General features: G+C 42.5%; 1 protein-coding gene across 4 annotated transcripts in view; it reads right to left on the bottom strand.

Moving 5' to 3' along the window:
• Positions 1–1,133: 1,133 nt before the first annotated feature.
• The window catches only part of LOC143375880 (uncharacterized), a 38,611-nt gene continuing 25,814 nt past the window's right edge, over positions 1,134–13,930 (bottom strand). For all 4 annotated transcript variants that reach the window (XM_076825473.1, XM_076825472.1, XM_076825474.1 and 1 more), the window contains 12 exons: positions 5,928–6,162; positions 5,363–5,517; positions 5,061–5,255; positions 4,875–4,987; positions 4,630–4,796; positions 4,404–4,559; positions 4,166–4,233; positions 4,016–4,096; positions 3,182–3,343; positions 2,894–3,091; positions 2,352–2,456; positions 1,134–2,271 (listed from right to left, as the gene is read on the bottom strand). In XM_076825473.1, coding sequence (XP_076681588.1) covers positions 2,150–2,271; positions 2,352–2,456; positions 2,894–3,091; positions 3,182–3,343; positions 4,016–4,096; positions 4,166–4,233; positions 4,404–4,559; positions 4,630–4,796; positions 4,875–4,987; positions 5,061–5,255; positions 5,363–5,517; positions 5,928–6,162 — 1,757 coding nt within the window. In that variant the 3' untranslated portion in view covers positions 1,134–2,149. The remainder of the gene's footprint in view (positions 2,272–2,351; positions 2,457–2,893; positions 3,092–3,181; positions 3,344–4,015; positions 4,097–4,165; positions 4,234–4,403; positions 4,560–4,629; positions 4,797–4,874; positions 4,988–5,060; positions 5,256–5,362; positions 5,518–5,927; positions 6,163–13,930) is intronic.

Below are 13,930 nucleotides of genomic sequence, written 5' to 3'. Positions count from 1 at the left end.
CGATAAATTTTGAGAAGCGGCAAAATTTGGGGAGCGATAAATTTTGGAAAGCGATAGATTTTGGGATATTTCGAGGAAAGGGGCGCCAAACCTTCAAATTCGCCCTGCCGGAAATAATAAACTTCGTTAAAGAAATAATGAAATGAATTTAATTTGGCATCTGGGAGGCTTGTAATTCTATACATGATCAGACTGGAGGAAATGGATGCTATCTACATTGTAAATATTACTGTACCATTAATACTATACATTAATAGATAAAATAGCGAGTTTACACATACAAATGTATATACACGTACATATAAATGTAAAAAACGAGTGTAAAGTACCGTCTCGCGCAATACTTATTTAAAAATATCCTATTTCGGTCATAAGTATGACGTTTATTTATAACAATAGCAAAGACTCCTATTACCCGAACCACAACTACGTACTCGTCAACGTGGATTCGCGTTCCTTCGTATAAACTTCAAACTTTCGTGTATTAGAAAATAGATCTTTCGTACGATATTACTTGAAATCCATACGTACCATAAAATTTCGTTACTAGATACTACAATATGCATTCTGTCAGAAAATAGAGGCATCTTCTTTTAAATACAAATGAAAAGCGAAGCTCCTAAGGTCGGGTCCAGATATATTGGCCAGTGAGTTTAGTCACCATGATCGTGGATTTGTCAGTTGGAGTCGCGTGGCTTCCGAAGGGTATGGTGGGGTAATGTGAACGCCGCTCGGCTCCGTCTGAACCCAGCCGTTTGTCTGTTATTTATTCTTAGCGTAATAGTTGTGTGCGTTACGAAGCTATGCGTAAACCAATACGAGATGAAGCTATCGAGAAAGAATCAATCTTCTGACCAATAAAACTCCTGAATTTTTTCGGACCTAACGCACACCTATTCCGATGTATGTATTTCTACGCTAAGAACTCGGTTTGGCCTACACGTTAGAAGCTTGGCGCTATCCCCACCACTTCTGGTTCACTCTTGTTCTGCGAAGGCGAGAGTGAGATGGAACAAGAGCGAGTCAGAAAACGTTGAGAAAAGGAGCACCGAGGCAGGCAAGCCGTACGGTGGGAGAATACTCCTCGCGAAACTCACCGGCCAATATATCTGGCCCCGACCTTAGTGTACTTACTCTAAGTAACTTAAGTTTCTGTTTCTCGTAGACTATCCTATACAGTGTAGTTAATGCAGTCAGTCTCATCGATCAGTTAACAGTAATAATTATGTGCATTTGATGATTCCATTGAATTTTGTATCTTTTATCTCCGTCGCGGGTCTTTTGGCAAATTTACTCGCTCTCGTTCGCTACAAAAATATTGGCTCAAGTATATTAAGAAGGCACCCTAGTTTGATGGGTCAAGAAAATCGATTTCTCTTCGCATTTTCTCAATGCGCCCTACAAACAATTTTTTTCATGGAGGCTTACGCCATCGGCTATAACTTTGTAAATTTTTAATAAAAACGCTCACAAAAATTCTGAGCTTCGCTTCGAACGTACCTTAAGATGCAGGCAAACCGCCATACAGTGTGAACTTATAGTTTTCGTTAAATAAATTCTCGAATACAGCGTTGAAAGCGGGCAGTCAAACTAGCTACCCAGCTGCGGAAGTATTGTGCGGTAAAGATACAAAATTCAACTCGAATTGAAATTCTATTGTACGGTATAGTATTGCTACGTTTCTTTTCAATGCCATAATTTACCTAACAATTTAACATGACATCGAGGCAAGCACGAAGAATGTATTAAAAATAAATGGATGTTCGATGTTGATCTCTTTGGATTCTCCTAGCGGCATACAATTCCCAGTTTTCTATTGCTCGTACCTTTCGAGGCAGTGTTTGGTGGAAACCACCAAGTGGTAAAAAAGAGATTTATCTACAAAGATAGACAATAGATCGCAGTAGACTTTCTTAATAAAAATAGAATACTCGCTATTGTACATACAATATGTTCAATTAGAAATATTCAGACTCCATTAGTATTCCAATTTTCAGTGGGATCCAGAATGAAAGTTCGCGACCTCTTTTACAGAAATCAAATTATAGATTGCGAGTTGATTACGTAATTTGATTTCCCTACGATAATCGAGCGACTTCGATGGTCACATTCAGACACTATTTCACTAGTTCATTGTTCATGGCAATATTCAAACGTGCAAATAAATACTTCTGAGAATCGTAAGTGCCATTACCAATATTACCAAACTGCAGGCAGCTGGTTCGCTCGATGCCAGGGATGGAATGTTATTCCCCGGTATGCTGTTGGAGCCTGTTATTGCAATAAAATAATGAATGACGACGACTGTGGATGAAATAATATAAATATCTAGGTACTCGCTTAACATTCACCTGATATCCTGGACCGTGGGGTCGTAGCTATTCTCATTATTGGATTGTGAGGAACTGGTTTCATTGGCGTTGGCGCAGGACTTGGAGAATTTCCGTAACACTGGCCTGAAACAGACATGTTGCATTCATTCGAACTTCGATAATTCGAAAAGCTCTATAAGTCGAAAATTTTCTTTATACCCTTCCGCTTCGCTGTAAACACCTCTACAAAATAAAACTTCCTTAAGGGGCGATTGCGCCTTGTTGAGCCGAAAAATAGGTAATTCTTTATGAATTTTTTGTACACAAACGGTTCGACATATTAATTGGAGGTTTGGCAGGCTGGTTTATTGTAACTTGAACTATTGTTCTGAATTTTTACGTGACAGTGAAAAAAAAAACATGGCAGATACAAAAAGAGCGTTGAAAAATAATCGGGTGGTCCTGGCGTTGACCACAAGTACTGTAAAGATTATCCGAAACGTAAAAAGGAAAAGAGATTCTTAATCTATATGAATGTGGCTATCGGTTTGTGTTTGTTATAATTCAGGCGTAAAATTCACCTTTCTTATAAAGTCGCATCCCTTCCTTCTTCGGGTCAATGTTCCGAATGCAGTGACCCCCTGCCTCCTTGATGTAGATTTCTTCATCGTTTACGATTAAGCCAACGAAGCATTCGTTGGTGCCTGTGTCGTTTCTCATAGTGTACGTATACATAACACCTTTTTCTTCCCACTGTCCTAAGCACAAGTACGTTCGCTCTGCAACAGTTTTAGAAAAGTAACATTACGCTAAGTTTACATCGTCTTTCGCTTCGCAGGAATATTCTTCGTCGGATTCGGTATTCTTACCTTCGTACAGCTCACCAGACTCGCAGTCAGTGACTTTGAAATACATTATTTCGCGCGTGTTGCAGTTGCTGCTCAACTCAGCACACATTCCTGACAGATCGGTTATCATTCCCATGTACTGGCCAGTGATCGGGCAGGGTGACTCCACTGCACGTTCAACTCCTAACGCGAACAGTGCCATACGTGCTACAACTCTTTTCGATCGAATAACGGGTAAAGAAATTCGTGTACAGAGTGTGGCCAAATTATGATACTCAAAACATTTTCGTCAATTTTTGGGATCATTTTAAAATGGATGTAATACGATTAAAAAAAGAATCTCAAATTACAAACTAAAGGTTCTGAAAGCAAACTTTTTTAGCTTTCCAAAACACTCGTGAAAATTTGTCTACGATCATGAGTTCGCAAGTTATAGGCGTTTAAAGTGAAAAGTACTTTTTTGCTTCGATCGCGAATAACTCGGCCAATAAAAATCGTACAACAAAACTCAAAAAAAAAACGAAATTAAAGAGAAATGTTTGCTCTATAAGAGCTCTTCGTTGGATTTACCGGAAAAAATTTCTTGGGCCCGGTGCATACGTTCAAACTAAGCAAAAATTTCTGAAACTTCGTTTCCTGCGCTTCTTCTTGATAAAACAGTATCATAATGGATGAAAAAAATTTGAGTCCTTGATTAAAAAACTAGAAACTTCAAGCAGTAAAATACGTTTTTTAAAATATTTTTTGCGACTATTTTTGGCGAAGATACAGCCACTCCATTGCTTAAACTTACAAAATCTCAAACCTGCTTGTTTGAGTATAATAGTTTGGCCACGCTTTGTAGGTTTAACTTACGAGCTTGCGTCAACCAAACAGGCTTGTCCAAATTGGGATCGTCGCATAAATACGTTTGATAAACTGGGCTTAACACCATCCCTGCGAAAATTCAACGTAAAATTATACAATTCTGATCATCGCTCCTGAAGTAGTAAATGTAATAAGTACCTATCGTAAACTCCAATACATTTTCGCTTCGCTGCCTCATCATCAAACACACGTAAGCTGTTTGTTCGCTGGAAACACGTAACTTAAGCGATGTAATAATGGCTTACGTTAGAATTTAATTGGAGGAGTTAAATTTCAGTAAATTTAATAGAAATTCACTTGATTGTACTGCTTACGTTAAAATTGAATCGGAGTATTTACACTTCAGTAAATTTAATAGAAATTGACTTGATTTTACCATTGATTTTTGGAGTAAACAATGTAGCGACCAGTCTCCTCGTTTGAGTCCACAGTAATGAAAGTGTAGCTATTGTACCCATTCAGGTCAGTAAAAGTCATCGTGCCATTGACGATGAGGGATTCTTCCCACACACCCTGCGCCCACTTTGGAAATCTAAATGAAAAATCATTTCTAAGTAACGCGTGCTTGATCAAGCGCAGTTAGAGGTTCGAAGAGTACTGACGTTGCCACGTGCGTCTTCACATAGTACGGCATCTTCTTCTGATTTGGAACTTTGCTTAGGACCAGTGTCTCGTAGCCACTGGTGGAGTTCTCTAGGTTCTGCGTGCAGCTGGAGTCGCTGCTGAACGCCATGTACGTCTTCCCTTTCATGTTGTCGACGTGGTACAGCTGTATTATCCAACGAAGTGCATTAACAAGATGGCCAGCAGTAAATAGAGCGACGATGAGATGTTACGTTCAACTTACCCCACATCTGTACTGCGGTCTGCCTTCGCTCGCTGCATTGTTGTCCAGCAGAGCGAAGTAGGTGGACCCATTTGGACCGGGCCAGTTGCCCAAGCAGTTGAACGTAAGGTTTACTGTAACGTCAATTACATTACGTGACTGAAGGAAGTAGAAATGTTGAATGATAAGGAGCGAGAAGGGAATCACCATGAGATTCGAAGCTGCAGTGATTGAAGTGCAGTCGCAGGACAGATCCATCGGGGCAGTTGTTGAAAGAAGACGAGAAGCTGTTGCACTCGATGGCTCTGTCGGACCCATTATTCACGCTGTACTTGAAATGATACTGCCCAGTGATGGGGCAGTACTCGTTTCTGATAGGAGCATTCCCAATTTCTTTGGCTCCTGCGCAAGGAATAAACGCACAACTGTATAACCATTTCCAAAGGTTCCTGAGCTTGCTGAATTTTAAAAGAGCGAACCGAACACATTCCCCAGGAATGTTTACTAACTGTACAACATGGATGTGGAGTTGAGCGAATCGCAGGAAGCCAAGGCTGTGGATTCAGAAGTGTAACACCTGTTCAGGTCTTCGGAGAACACTTCGATCAAGTTCCTTGATCTCCTGAGTAACCGAAAGCACCGGATGCACTCTCCATCGCCATACCTGAAGCAAATAAAAGTCGTCATTCTAAGGCTCTGTTACATTCTTCTCGTCTCTGCTGCTTAAAGAAGGAAACCAATTTCCAGCGATCCCCCCAAATCAGTTTCTGCCTCTGACACCCAACTTGCTGGCCTGGCGCAGCCAATTACTCTCCAGCTGCCAGGCCATTGGGTTTAAAACTACATCTAGTACCTCGTCGATCATGAAACGCGGTGAGGAAGGCAGACAGTGTCTGGAGCCTGGTCTATTTCCATCCCAGACACAGTGCAGACGTCTGGGCATCCCCAAGGGTGCATTAAGTAGGCGTGCACGCCAGCGGACTTCTTTTAATCTGCCTAGCAGGCTGATTGGTACAGTCGCGGTTGGAAATCGCGGCGGGATAAGTAAATTATTCGTAACGCTATCGGACGGACCTGTCCATTAGCAGCACGTTATCGCCGACCCTCCTGTGGCAGTACCCCCACACGGGTATGGCGTTGAACGTGATGTTGATGGTGGAGTATTGAATGGGCCCATTGCTCGCGTCGCCCGCTTCCTTTCCGCTCACCTGCGTCACGAACTCACCCTGAAATTCCGCGGGAAAGTAGCAGCCGACCATGAACTGGGGGTCGTAGCCTTGGAGGCCGTCGCTGGTGATCACAGTCGCATCTGGAAATTAAATAATACACCTCATTAGCTGGCGTTAGCTGGGATTGATTTAGCAGGAAAGGCGAGGCATTTCTCTGAATTATTATAAATGTACCTGAAGGGCCTTAGGAACGTTTAGACTGGGAGGGGAAGGGACTTATTCTTCTGAAGGAATTATTTTAAATATAAAGGGCTTTAGAAATGTTTAGACTGGGAGGGGAAGAAATTTGGGAACGGACTTATTTGATTTAGGGGAATTATTTTAAATATGATGGATCTGAGAAATATTTAGACTGGGAGGGGAGAGGACTTGGGAAGGGACTTATTTTTTTTTAAAGATATATATATTAAATATGAAGGGCCTTAGAAATGTTTAGACTGGGAGGGGAAGAAATTTGGGAACGGACTTATTTGTTTTAAGGAAATTATTTTAAATATGATGGATCTCTGAAATCTTTAGACTGGGAGGGGACGGGACTTATTTTTTTCTTATTTTTTCAGAGGTTCGCCATTATCGCATTTTTCAGAATTTTCAAAATCGAACCCGTCACAGCCATGCGCGTATGGTTTCTAAAATTTGTTGGTTTTTTGATTTCCGAAGAACCGTTTCGTCGGAAAACTGTCAACCGTGACAGCGGAAATTTTTTGCGGCCCTAAATCACTGGGCCTGTACATAAATTTAAAAAAGATATTCGTCTAACTTAAATGTCAAATAAGAAGTCCTGAAAGTTTAAAAATGATTCATTACGTAGTTTGCTTTTAATAAATTTCTAAAAACACCTTTACTTTTCGGGCCATTACCGTGGTGTCCCACCTTAAAGAGGATCGGAGTATGATGGGGTACCTACTTAATGATACCAAGTTAAAGAAGGGACTCCAGGTGGGGTCCACTTTCTTCTGAATTGGGTTTGTAAACGAAGAAGATGGATCTGAGTCTTTGGGCCGTTTTAAAATGGCACCAGGTAGGGTAAAATCCTTGACGAGTTTAGTTGAGGACTGAGATAAGTTTCCTCGGAAATTACCACCCAGTAAATTCCCATTTAATTTGATAAGAAGAATGCTGATGGAACCTCGCGATTTTGGATACTCCGAGGTCGACGAAGAAGCCAGACGAAGAAGCACCTTGTGAAAGATCATTCGCTTTGTGATGATTGATCGTTTTACGCGAGCAGATCGATTCACCGAAGAGAGGAGAACAAAACGAATTCCCATGAGCGAGTCGAGGGTCGTGTGAACGACCTTAAACCCGCAACGTCCTTTATGATGGAATCCACGATTAATTCGTGCAGTGTCAGTGGCCTCAGGGTGGAGGAACGAGGTCGCAACGAGCTTCACATCGATTCACGGCTAGCGCCTCGAGATCCTGCCAGCTACAGTAGTTTTCAGACACCCTTGGACCTCCACTACCCCACCCACCTCGAGCCAAAGCACCATTTTTCATTCAGAAATATTTAAACGCTAAAGCTCCACGCTCATCGAATTCCAGAGCCCTATTTATTATTTAAACCACCGCCCCGTCTAGCTCCAGCGGTATGCAGATCAATTCCCCGCGATTATCGCCGTGGAAAGGGGAGCAAAAACACCATGGAAAATAAAATCGCGTTCCACCTTACTACCCACGTGTCGCGCGCCCAACGATCCATGAATGGTCATTAACGTCGGCATTAAGTGGTTACGAGGGCAGGTGGCCACGCTGACAGCCTGGACCACCGTGAAATTCTCCTTACAACGTAATACTATCGCTTCCTTACCACGGATTATCCCCGTTACCCTTTCGCGTGCCACCAGATACCGCGGCGTTAATCGTCGATTATCAGAAAATGGCAATTAACGCCAGTTTACCTAATCCCAATTTAACTTGGGGCCTAAGGACTCACTTGGGAGTCTTGGGACCTCTAAGGGGCATCTACATCTTTTATCAGGAGAGGAGGATCTTTTATCTTCAAGGATCCTTTCAGGTGAAACTGTTTGTCTAGTTCAGAATCATGGCTTAAAGGCTAGGCAGCTGAGTAATTGGTTGATGCAGAGGATGCTTCGGGCGATGTTGCACTAATGAGTGGACACCTCTGTTCAACTTCTTGTGGTGTTGAAGCAGAACCGCACCAGCCCATCTGGAGCTGACGCCCGATGATCCACGACACGAGCCCAATGGCCAGTTCCGCCAAAATGCGAAGTACTTATTATATAAATTCGACAGCACCTGTTGCGCCCGATGTCTCCAAGTGTCCCAAAAAACAGCTGCGAGGAACGTGTCATCTTCGGTGTCACCTGTCTGACAGGAGCTCCAAATGACTGTATTTACACCTTCAGCATATGTACGCACAAGTCTCTACTCTGGAACAGCGACGAGAAGCCTTTGGCCAGTAGTGGGCCCAAAGTGGAAGCCTAATACTCCACGCGGGCCGCAATAGTAAATTTATGGGGTGAATTTGTTATTTCTGACATAGATTTACAATTTAAACAATCGTGGGCCGGTGGGTCAAATGGGCCCTTCCAAATGGGCCCTAGGTCCCATCAGGATCTAGTAGTAACTCAATATCGTGACGTAACGATCCGAGAGGAGCTTAGCTCTTCGGGCACAATAAGGAGGAATCCCTGAATGACGACGACCACGTTGGGCCCGCCATTTACCCACCACTGCGTTATGAGTCCCCGACGGTTCTCAGGAACTTGAGACCACCGAGGCTCAGCCCGCGTATAATGCACGGTAGGAGGACGAAGGAATGCGAGGAACAAACTGCATTGCTCAGCCATTGCTACCCACCCCCTCCACGCACACGAATTGTCTCATTTCCCATCTCCCCATGGGAATTCGTCTCGTTGCCACCCTTCGTTCTGTTTGTCTTACAGGCCCCGACCCATTGGGTCAGCTGTGCTCGTCTTTCAGAAACCCGCAGTCCACTTTACCCTCCTCGGGGAGAGGGTAGAAGTGTTTGCTAAAATGCAGAATCCTGGTCCTCTGTTTCAAAGTGGCATTTCAGGGGCCCAGTGGAAGACAGGACCCCGTTTTATGATCTTGAAGGAGAAATTAATTTAAAAAGCACTTGAATTATATGGTAAATGACAACTATTGTCAAATTTTAGCGGATAAATTAATTTTATTAGATCAGATGTCCCCAAGGGGCCCTTTTTCACTTCGGATTTCTTTCTTCTCAGCGTGAAGAAACTTTAATATGATTCTGCTGGGTGAAACGTACACGCTATTATTTTAGGAGGTGGTGGAATTACAGGGACGAATTAATGGCACTCTTTTCCACTGGGCCCCTCAATTCCACCTCCCCCTAAATACGAAAGAAACCCTTTTATTTTCTGCAAAGCATCGAAGTTAATTCCAAAGTTTCACCAAGCTCAGGATTAAATTTCCACTTGTTTAAGTCCTGTCAAGGGGGAATTTTTGAAAGCCTAGTGCCATTTAGGGTGCTAACGAGGGTGCTTTATCTAAGGAGGCGTATTACACGTATCCACCGGCGGGATTAACGCGCGGACAGGTGGAAGAGGTGTAAATGGAGGGCAAAAAGGGCGCAAGGACACGTGGTATCCCAGGAATCCTTGGACGGTGAGCGTCTCGCGCGTCCCCCCTTTCGCGTCCTTGCCTAGTAACCGTCAATTATAAATCCCCGACTCCTCCTCGGCTGCCCCACCCTCCCCGAGGAATTCATTTGAAATGCCTGTTCGATGCACCTTCGCGTGACGCGACACACGAGCGGGCCAGCCACCGCCGGGGCGCATGCGCCGGCGATAATGAGCGCGCAGCAAGTGCAGCACGCTGCCCGCTATAAATTCTCGTTTATTTATTTCTCGGCCCCGAGACGCGACAAACGGACCCTGGTACCGGCTGCTGCGAGCTTTTTGCCGGCACCGGGATATAAATATCGCGCGGCTACTGGGAAGCGATTTTCGTCCAGCTAAATCATTCCTTCGGACGACCCTTGACGCGGAGGTGGTTCGAGTGGGCTGGATTAGGCCCAGGCTTAAGTCTGGGCCTAACTTCACAGAAATGAGAAGCGTAATTGCGAAGTCGTTTCAGAAGAGAGTTCTTTGTGAAGAAAGAGAGAGAGAGAGGTATGTCCTTCATGAAGTTGGATTTAAGGAAAAAAGGCCCAGGTGGCAAAAGTTCTGGAACGCCCTGTATACGTAACAGAATTATTAATAAATTCACGCGCGTGCGGTGTGAAATTATGGGAAACAAAGAGAATATAGTGTTTGGATCAAATCATAATTTTTTTGTGGAAGATGGGGCCCTTTTCTGGGTCAGGGCCCAGGTGGAAACTGCTCATCGCCCACCCGTTAGATTCGCCACTGGTTATTTAAATTCGGAGCCAGGCGGTGTCACTGGTGGGTCCATTTGAGGTCCAAGGAATTAGAAGGGTTGAACGCTCGGTATAGATTCTAAGCACACGCGAGCGGAGAGCGAATGATAATGCCGGAGAAGTGCATACCGGGAACAGAGGCAGGGGAGTATGTAGTATTCTTAAACGCGAGAAGACATGGCTTCCTGCACTTGTGCATGTGCCACCGTCCAAGTATTTATAGTTTTCGACTTCCCTTGAGGTCTGCGCGACCGGAAACCGGTCGATTATATTTAGAAAAAGGCTCGATTGAACGTGGAATAACAATTCTGCTAGGTGCACGCTGAGAATCGCGGCTCCAGCCCGGCTTCCTTGACTTCGAACGGGGCCTTTCTTTGCGCACCTTCCATTATTGGCGTTAGAACTAGAAATCTAAGGCTACTTTACTACCATGGGGGGCCTGCTACTGCTAACTCTAAATTGTAAAATTCAGTAATATTCTGTAGGCGAAAAAACGAATCTCGGGTGACTGGGATTCGAATCCACGATCCGCGGGGTCCTCTGAATTACTAGTCAGGCGCGTTACCAATTCCCCCAACGTCGATTCCCCGATGTTACTCCTTTTCGAACTTTACAAATGCCCAAATTAAAAGGGTGCAATTTAAAACTCACATGCTTCCATGTCTGCTGACTTAATTTCAAGCTTTGAATTATGTTCTTTTGAACTCTACTGTACGTAGAAGAGAACATCGATCGAATCTACCGTAGAATTAAGTTTGGTATTATAAGCATCCTCCTCGAGGCATATGGTCCGATCCTGCCTCCAAGGAGATACAGCGCCAGGACTCGAGCAAGGTCGCTTTTTTGCAGCACGTCGACCTCGAAAAACAAGACTCCAATGGACCACCGGATGTGGGCCATCGCCGATCTTCTTGGTACACAGGCCCAGACGTTTACTACGCGATTAAAATCTTTTAACGGCTGCCGAGTGGTTCGCCAGCCAGTTGCAATGGGAATTTACAGAACCGTGGATGCTCATCGAGGAAGTGTATAAAAACTGCTCCAGGGATGCATGGTCGCCAATTCAACTTCCCATTCCTGCGCATTTAACCCTTGGACGGAAATTAGGTAATTTTCACTGAAACTCGTTTATGTCTTTAAATAACTAGTAACCGTCAATAATATATAATAATTTTTTAATTTAAATTTTTTATTTTTTTATTTCCCAATTTTCTAATTTTTATATTTCTTAATTTCTCACCTTCTCAATATCTTAATTTTTCAATTTTTAATTTTCTAATTTTCTTAATTTCTCGACTTACCATTATCTTAATTTTTCTAATTTCTTAAAATCTGAATTTTGTAATTTTTAAAGTTTCTTAATTTCTCAACTTCTCAATATCTTAATTTTCTAATTTCTTAATTTTTCTATTTTTCTAATTTCTCATTTTTTCTAATTTCTTAATTTTTCTAATTTTCTAATTTCTTAAAATCTGAATTTTGTAATTTTTAAAGTTTCTTAATTTCTCAACTTCTCAATATCTTAATTTTCTAATTTCTTAATTTTTCTATTTTTCTAATTTCTCATTTTTTCTAATTTCTTAAAATTTGAATTTTGTAATTTTTAAAGTTTCTTAATTTCTCAACTTCTCAATATCTTAATTTTCTAATTTCTTAATTTTTCTATTTTTTTAATTTCTCATTTTTTCTAATTTCTTAATTTTTCTAATTTCTTCATTTTTCTAATTTTCTAATTTCTTAATATTTCTAATTTCTTAATTTCTTCACTTTTCTAATTTTCTAATTTCTCATGTTTTTTAGTTTCTCAATTTTTTATTATAGAAATGTAATAAGTTCTTAAAATGCTATTGAATCAATTCCACCCAAATTTACTTATCCCTGTAACTTCGCAAATTTCGTGCAATGGTTATACATAACGCCAGAAGCCGATAAATACAAGCGTCCCCGACAACCTCCCAGCATTCTCCTCAGAATTGAAAGAACCCTTTATCGAAAAGCAGACACGACTGGGTGAGAAAAGAGCGGATGGATATATCCCTACAGTAGGATTATAGAAATGAGAGCACAATTGGGTACCGCGGTTGAGGCATTCCTTCCTTTCAGACTTCTCGGTGCACACGGCGCGTTACAAATCGCCGAGGCGAGTCCGTACGAAAAAGGAAACCGGAGGCCTCGTTCCTCTTCTCCGTGCGCGATTTTCACCTCGTAGAAGGGCTTCAGAAAGCGTGAAGCCGTGCGTCACGCCTCGTTGCAATCAATCGTCTAGTTATTCAATAGCTGAGAAGAATAGTTGCCCCCGCTGGGTCTCGCGCGCTTTGTATGCAAGGGATTCGACGTGGGGGAAGGAAGGGAGATAGGCGCCTTTAGGAAGGTGCCGCCGAGCGATTGAAAAGTGTTAGTTACGAAAGACGAGGCTTGAAGTGAAACGTCCAAGTTACACATTGGCGAGCATCGACGCAATAGATTGTGATCCCGTCGCGTTATCTTTGCGCGCTGGTCGAAAAATGTTGATGAGCGCAAAAACCGTCCACGGGGGAGGGGGGGAGCAATTATAAAGGAACATGTGATCGGGGAGAGACAAGAGTCCGAGCTAATAGCGTGCTTCCGGTTCGCGAAGGTAGGCTAGCTGGCGACGAGGTAACGTGGGTACTTGAAAGGTAAAAGCCGAGCCCTAATCGAAATCGAAGCGGAACAGGACTCCTCGTGTAATTAGCCCTTGGAGGATGGTGAAAGATGGAGAGTAGTATTTGTAGAAATTCTGGGTGGATGTTGCAGAAACTTAAATAAAAGTAAATGAATCTTTGTAGGAAACTGGAGGAAAGAGAACAATTCCTTGAGTGTGGGGTCTTTAATTAATGTTGAAATCCCTAATGATTTATTAAGTGAAACATACTTGTATGTTTGTTTGTTAGATGAGAATTTCAAACCTGAGAAGTACTGGACGTATCTGGTAAACCATGATTTGTAATAAATAATTTTTTTGGGAGTGTTTAATTTTGATTTGGTGGAGCAAATCATAGGGTGAACGTTTCAGTGGAGGATTTTCATAGTTGAGTATGTAAGCACCTGTTTTGGGTGAATGTAACAGTAAATGAACATTTTTTTTATTAAAATGAGTAAAATAAATTATTAAAATAATTAATAATAAAAATATCCATCAGTTGCGCTGCAAACGTAATTTTATAACAGTGTTCGTTCATTACCCTTAAGTGTTCATTTATTGGTGCGTTTACGGTGGTGAGATTGTAAAAGAATTGTGATGTTTATGGTAAGTTGACGAGTAGAAGGTATTCCCTATCTTTAGTCACACCTTGTACATACATAGCTGCGATAAGCAGATGTTGTCTGGATGAACGTGGAGCATTAGAAACCCTGTCGACAGGATGCTCGCACTTATAATAAGGAGGAAGAAAACCGTCGAGTACTTTCGCCTTCCTTCTCTCGTTAGTACCACGCCGCCAGTCGCGGTCTCGTTAACG

This window comes from Andrena cerasifolii, chromosome 13 (genome assembly GCF_050908995.1).
Source record: "Andrena cerasifolii isolate SP2316 chromosome 13, iyAndCera1_principal, whole genome shotgun sequence".
Lineage (NCBI taxonomy): Eukaryota > Metazoa > Arthropoda > Insecta > Hymenoptera > Andrenidae > Andrena > Andrena cerasifolii.
Note: the sequence above shows the minus strand (reverse complement) of the source record. Positions and strands in the feature narration are given on the sequence as shown.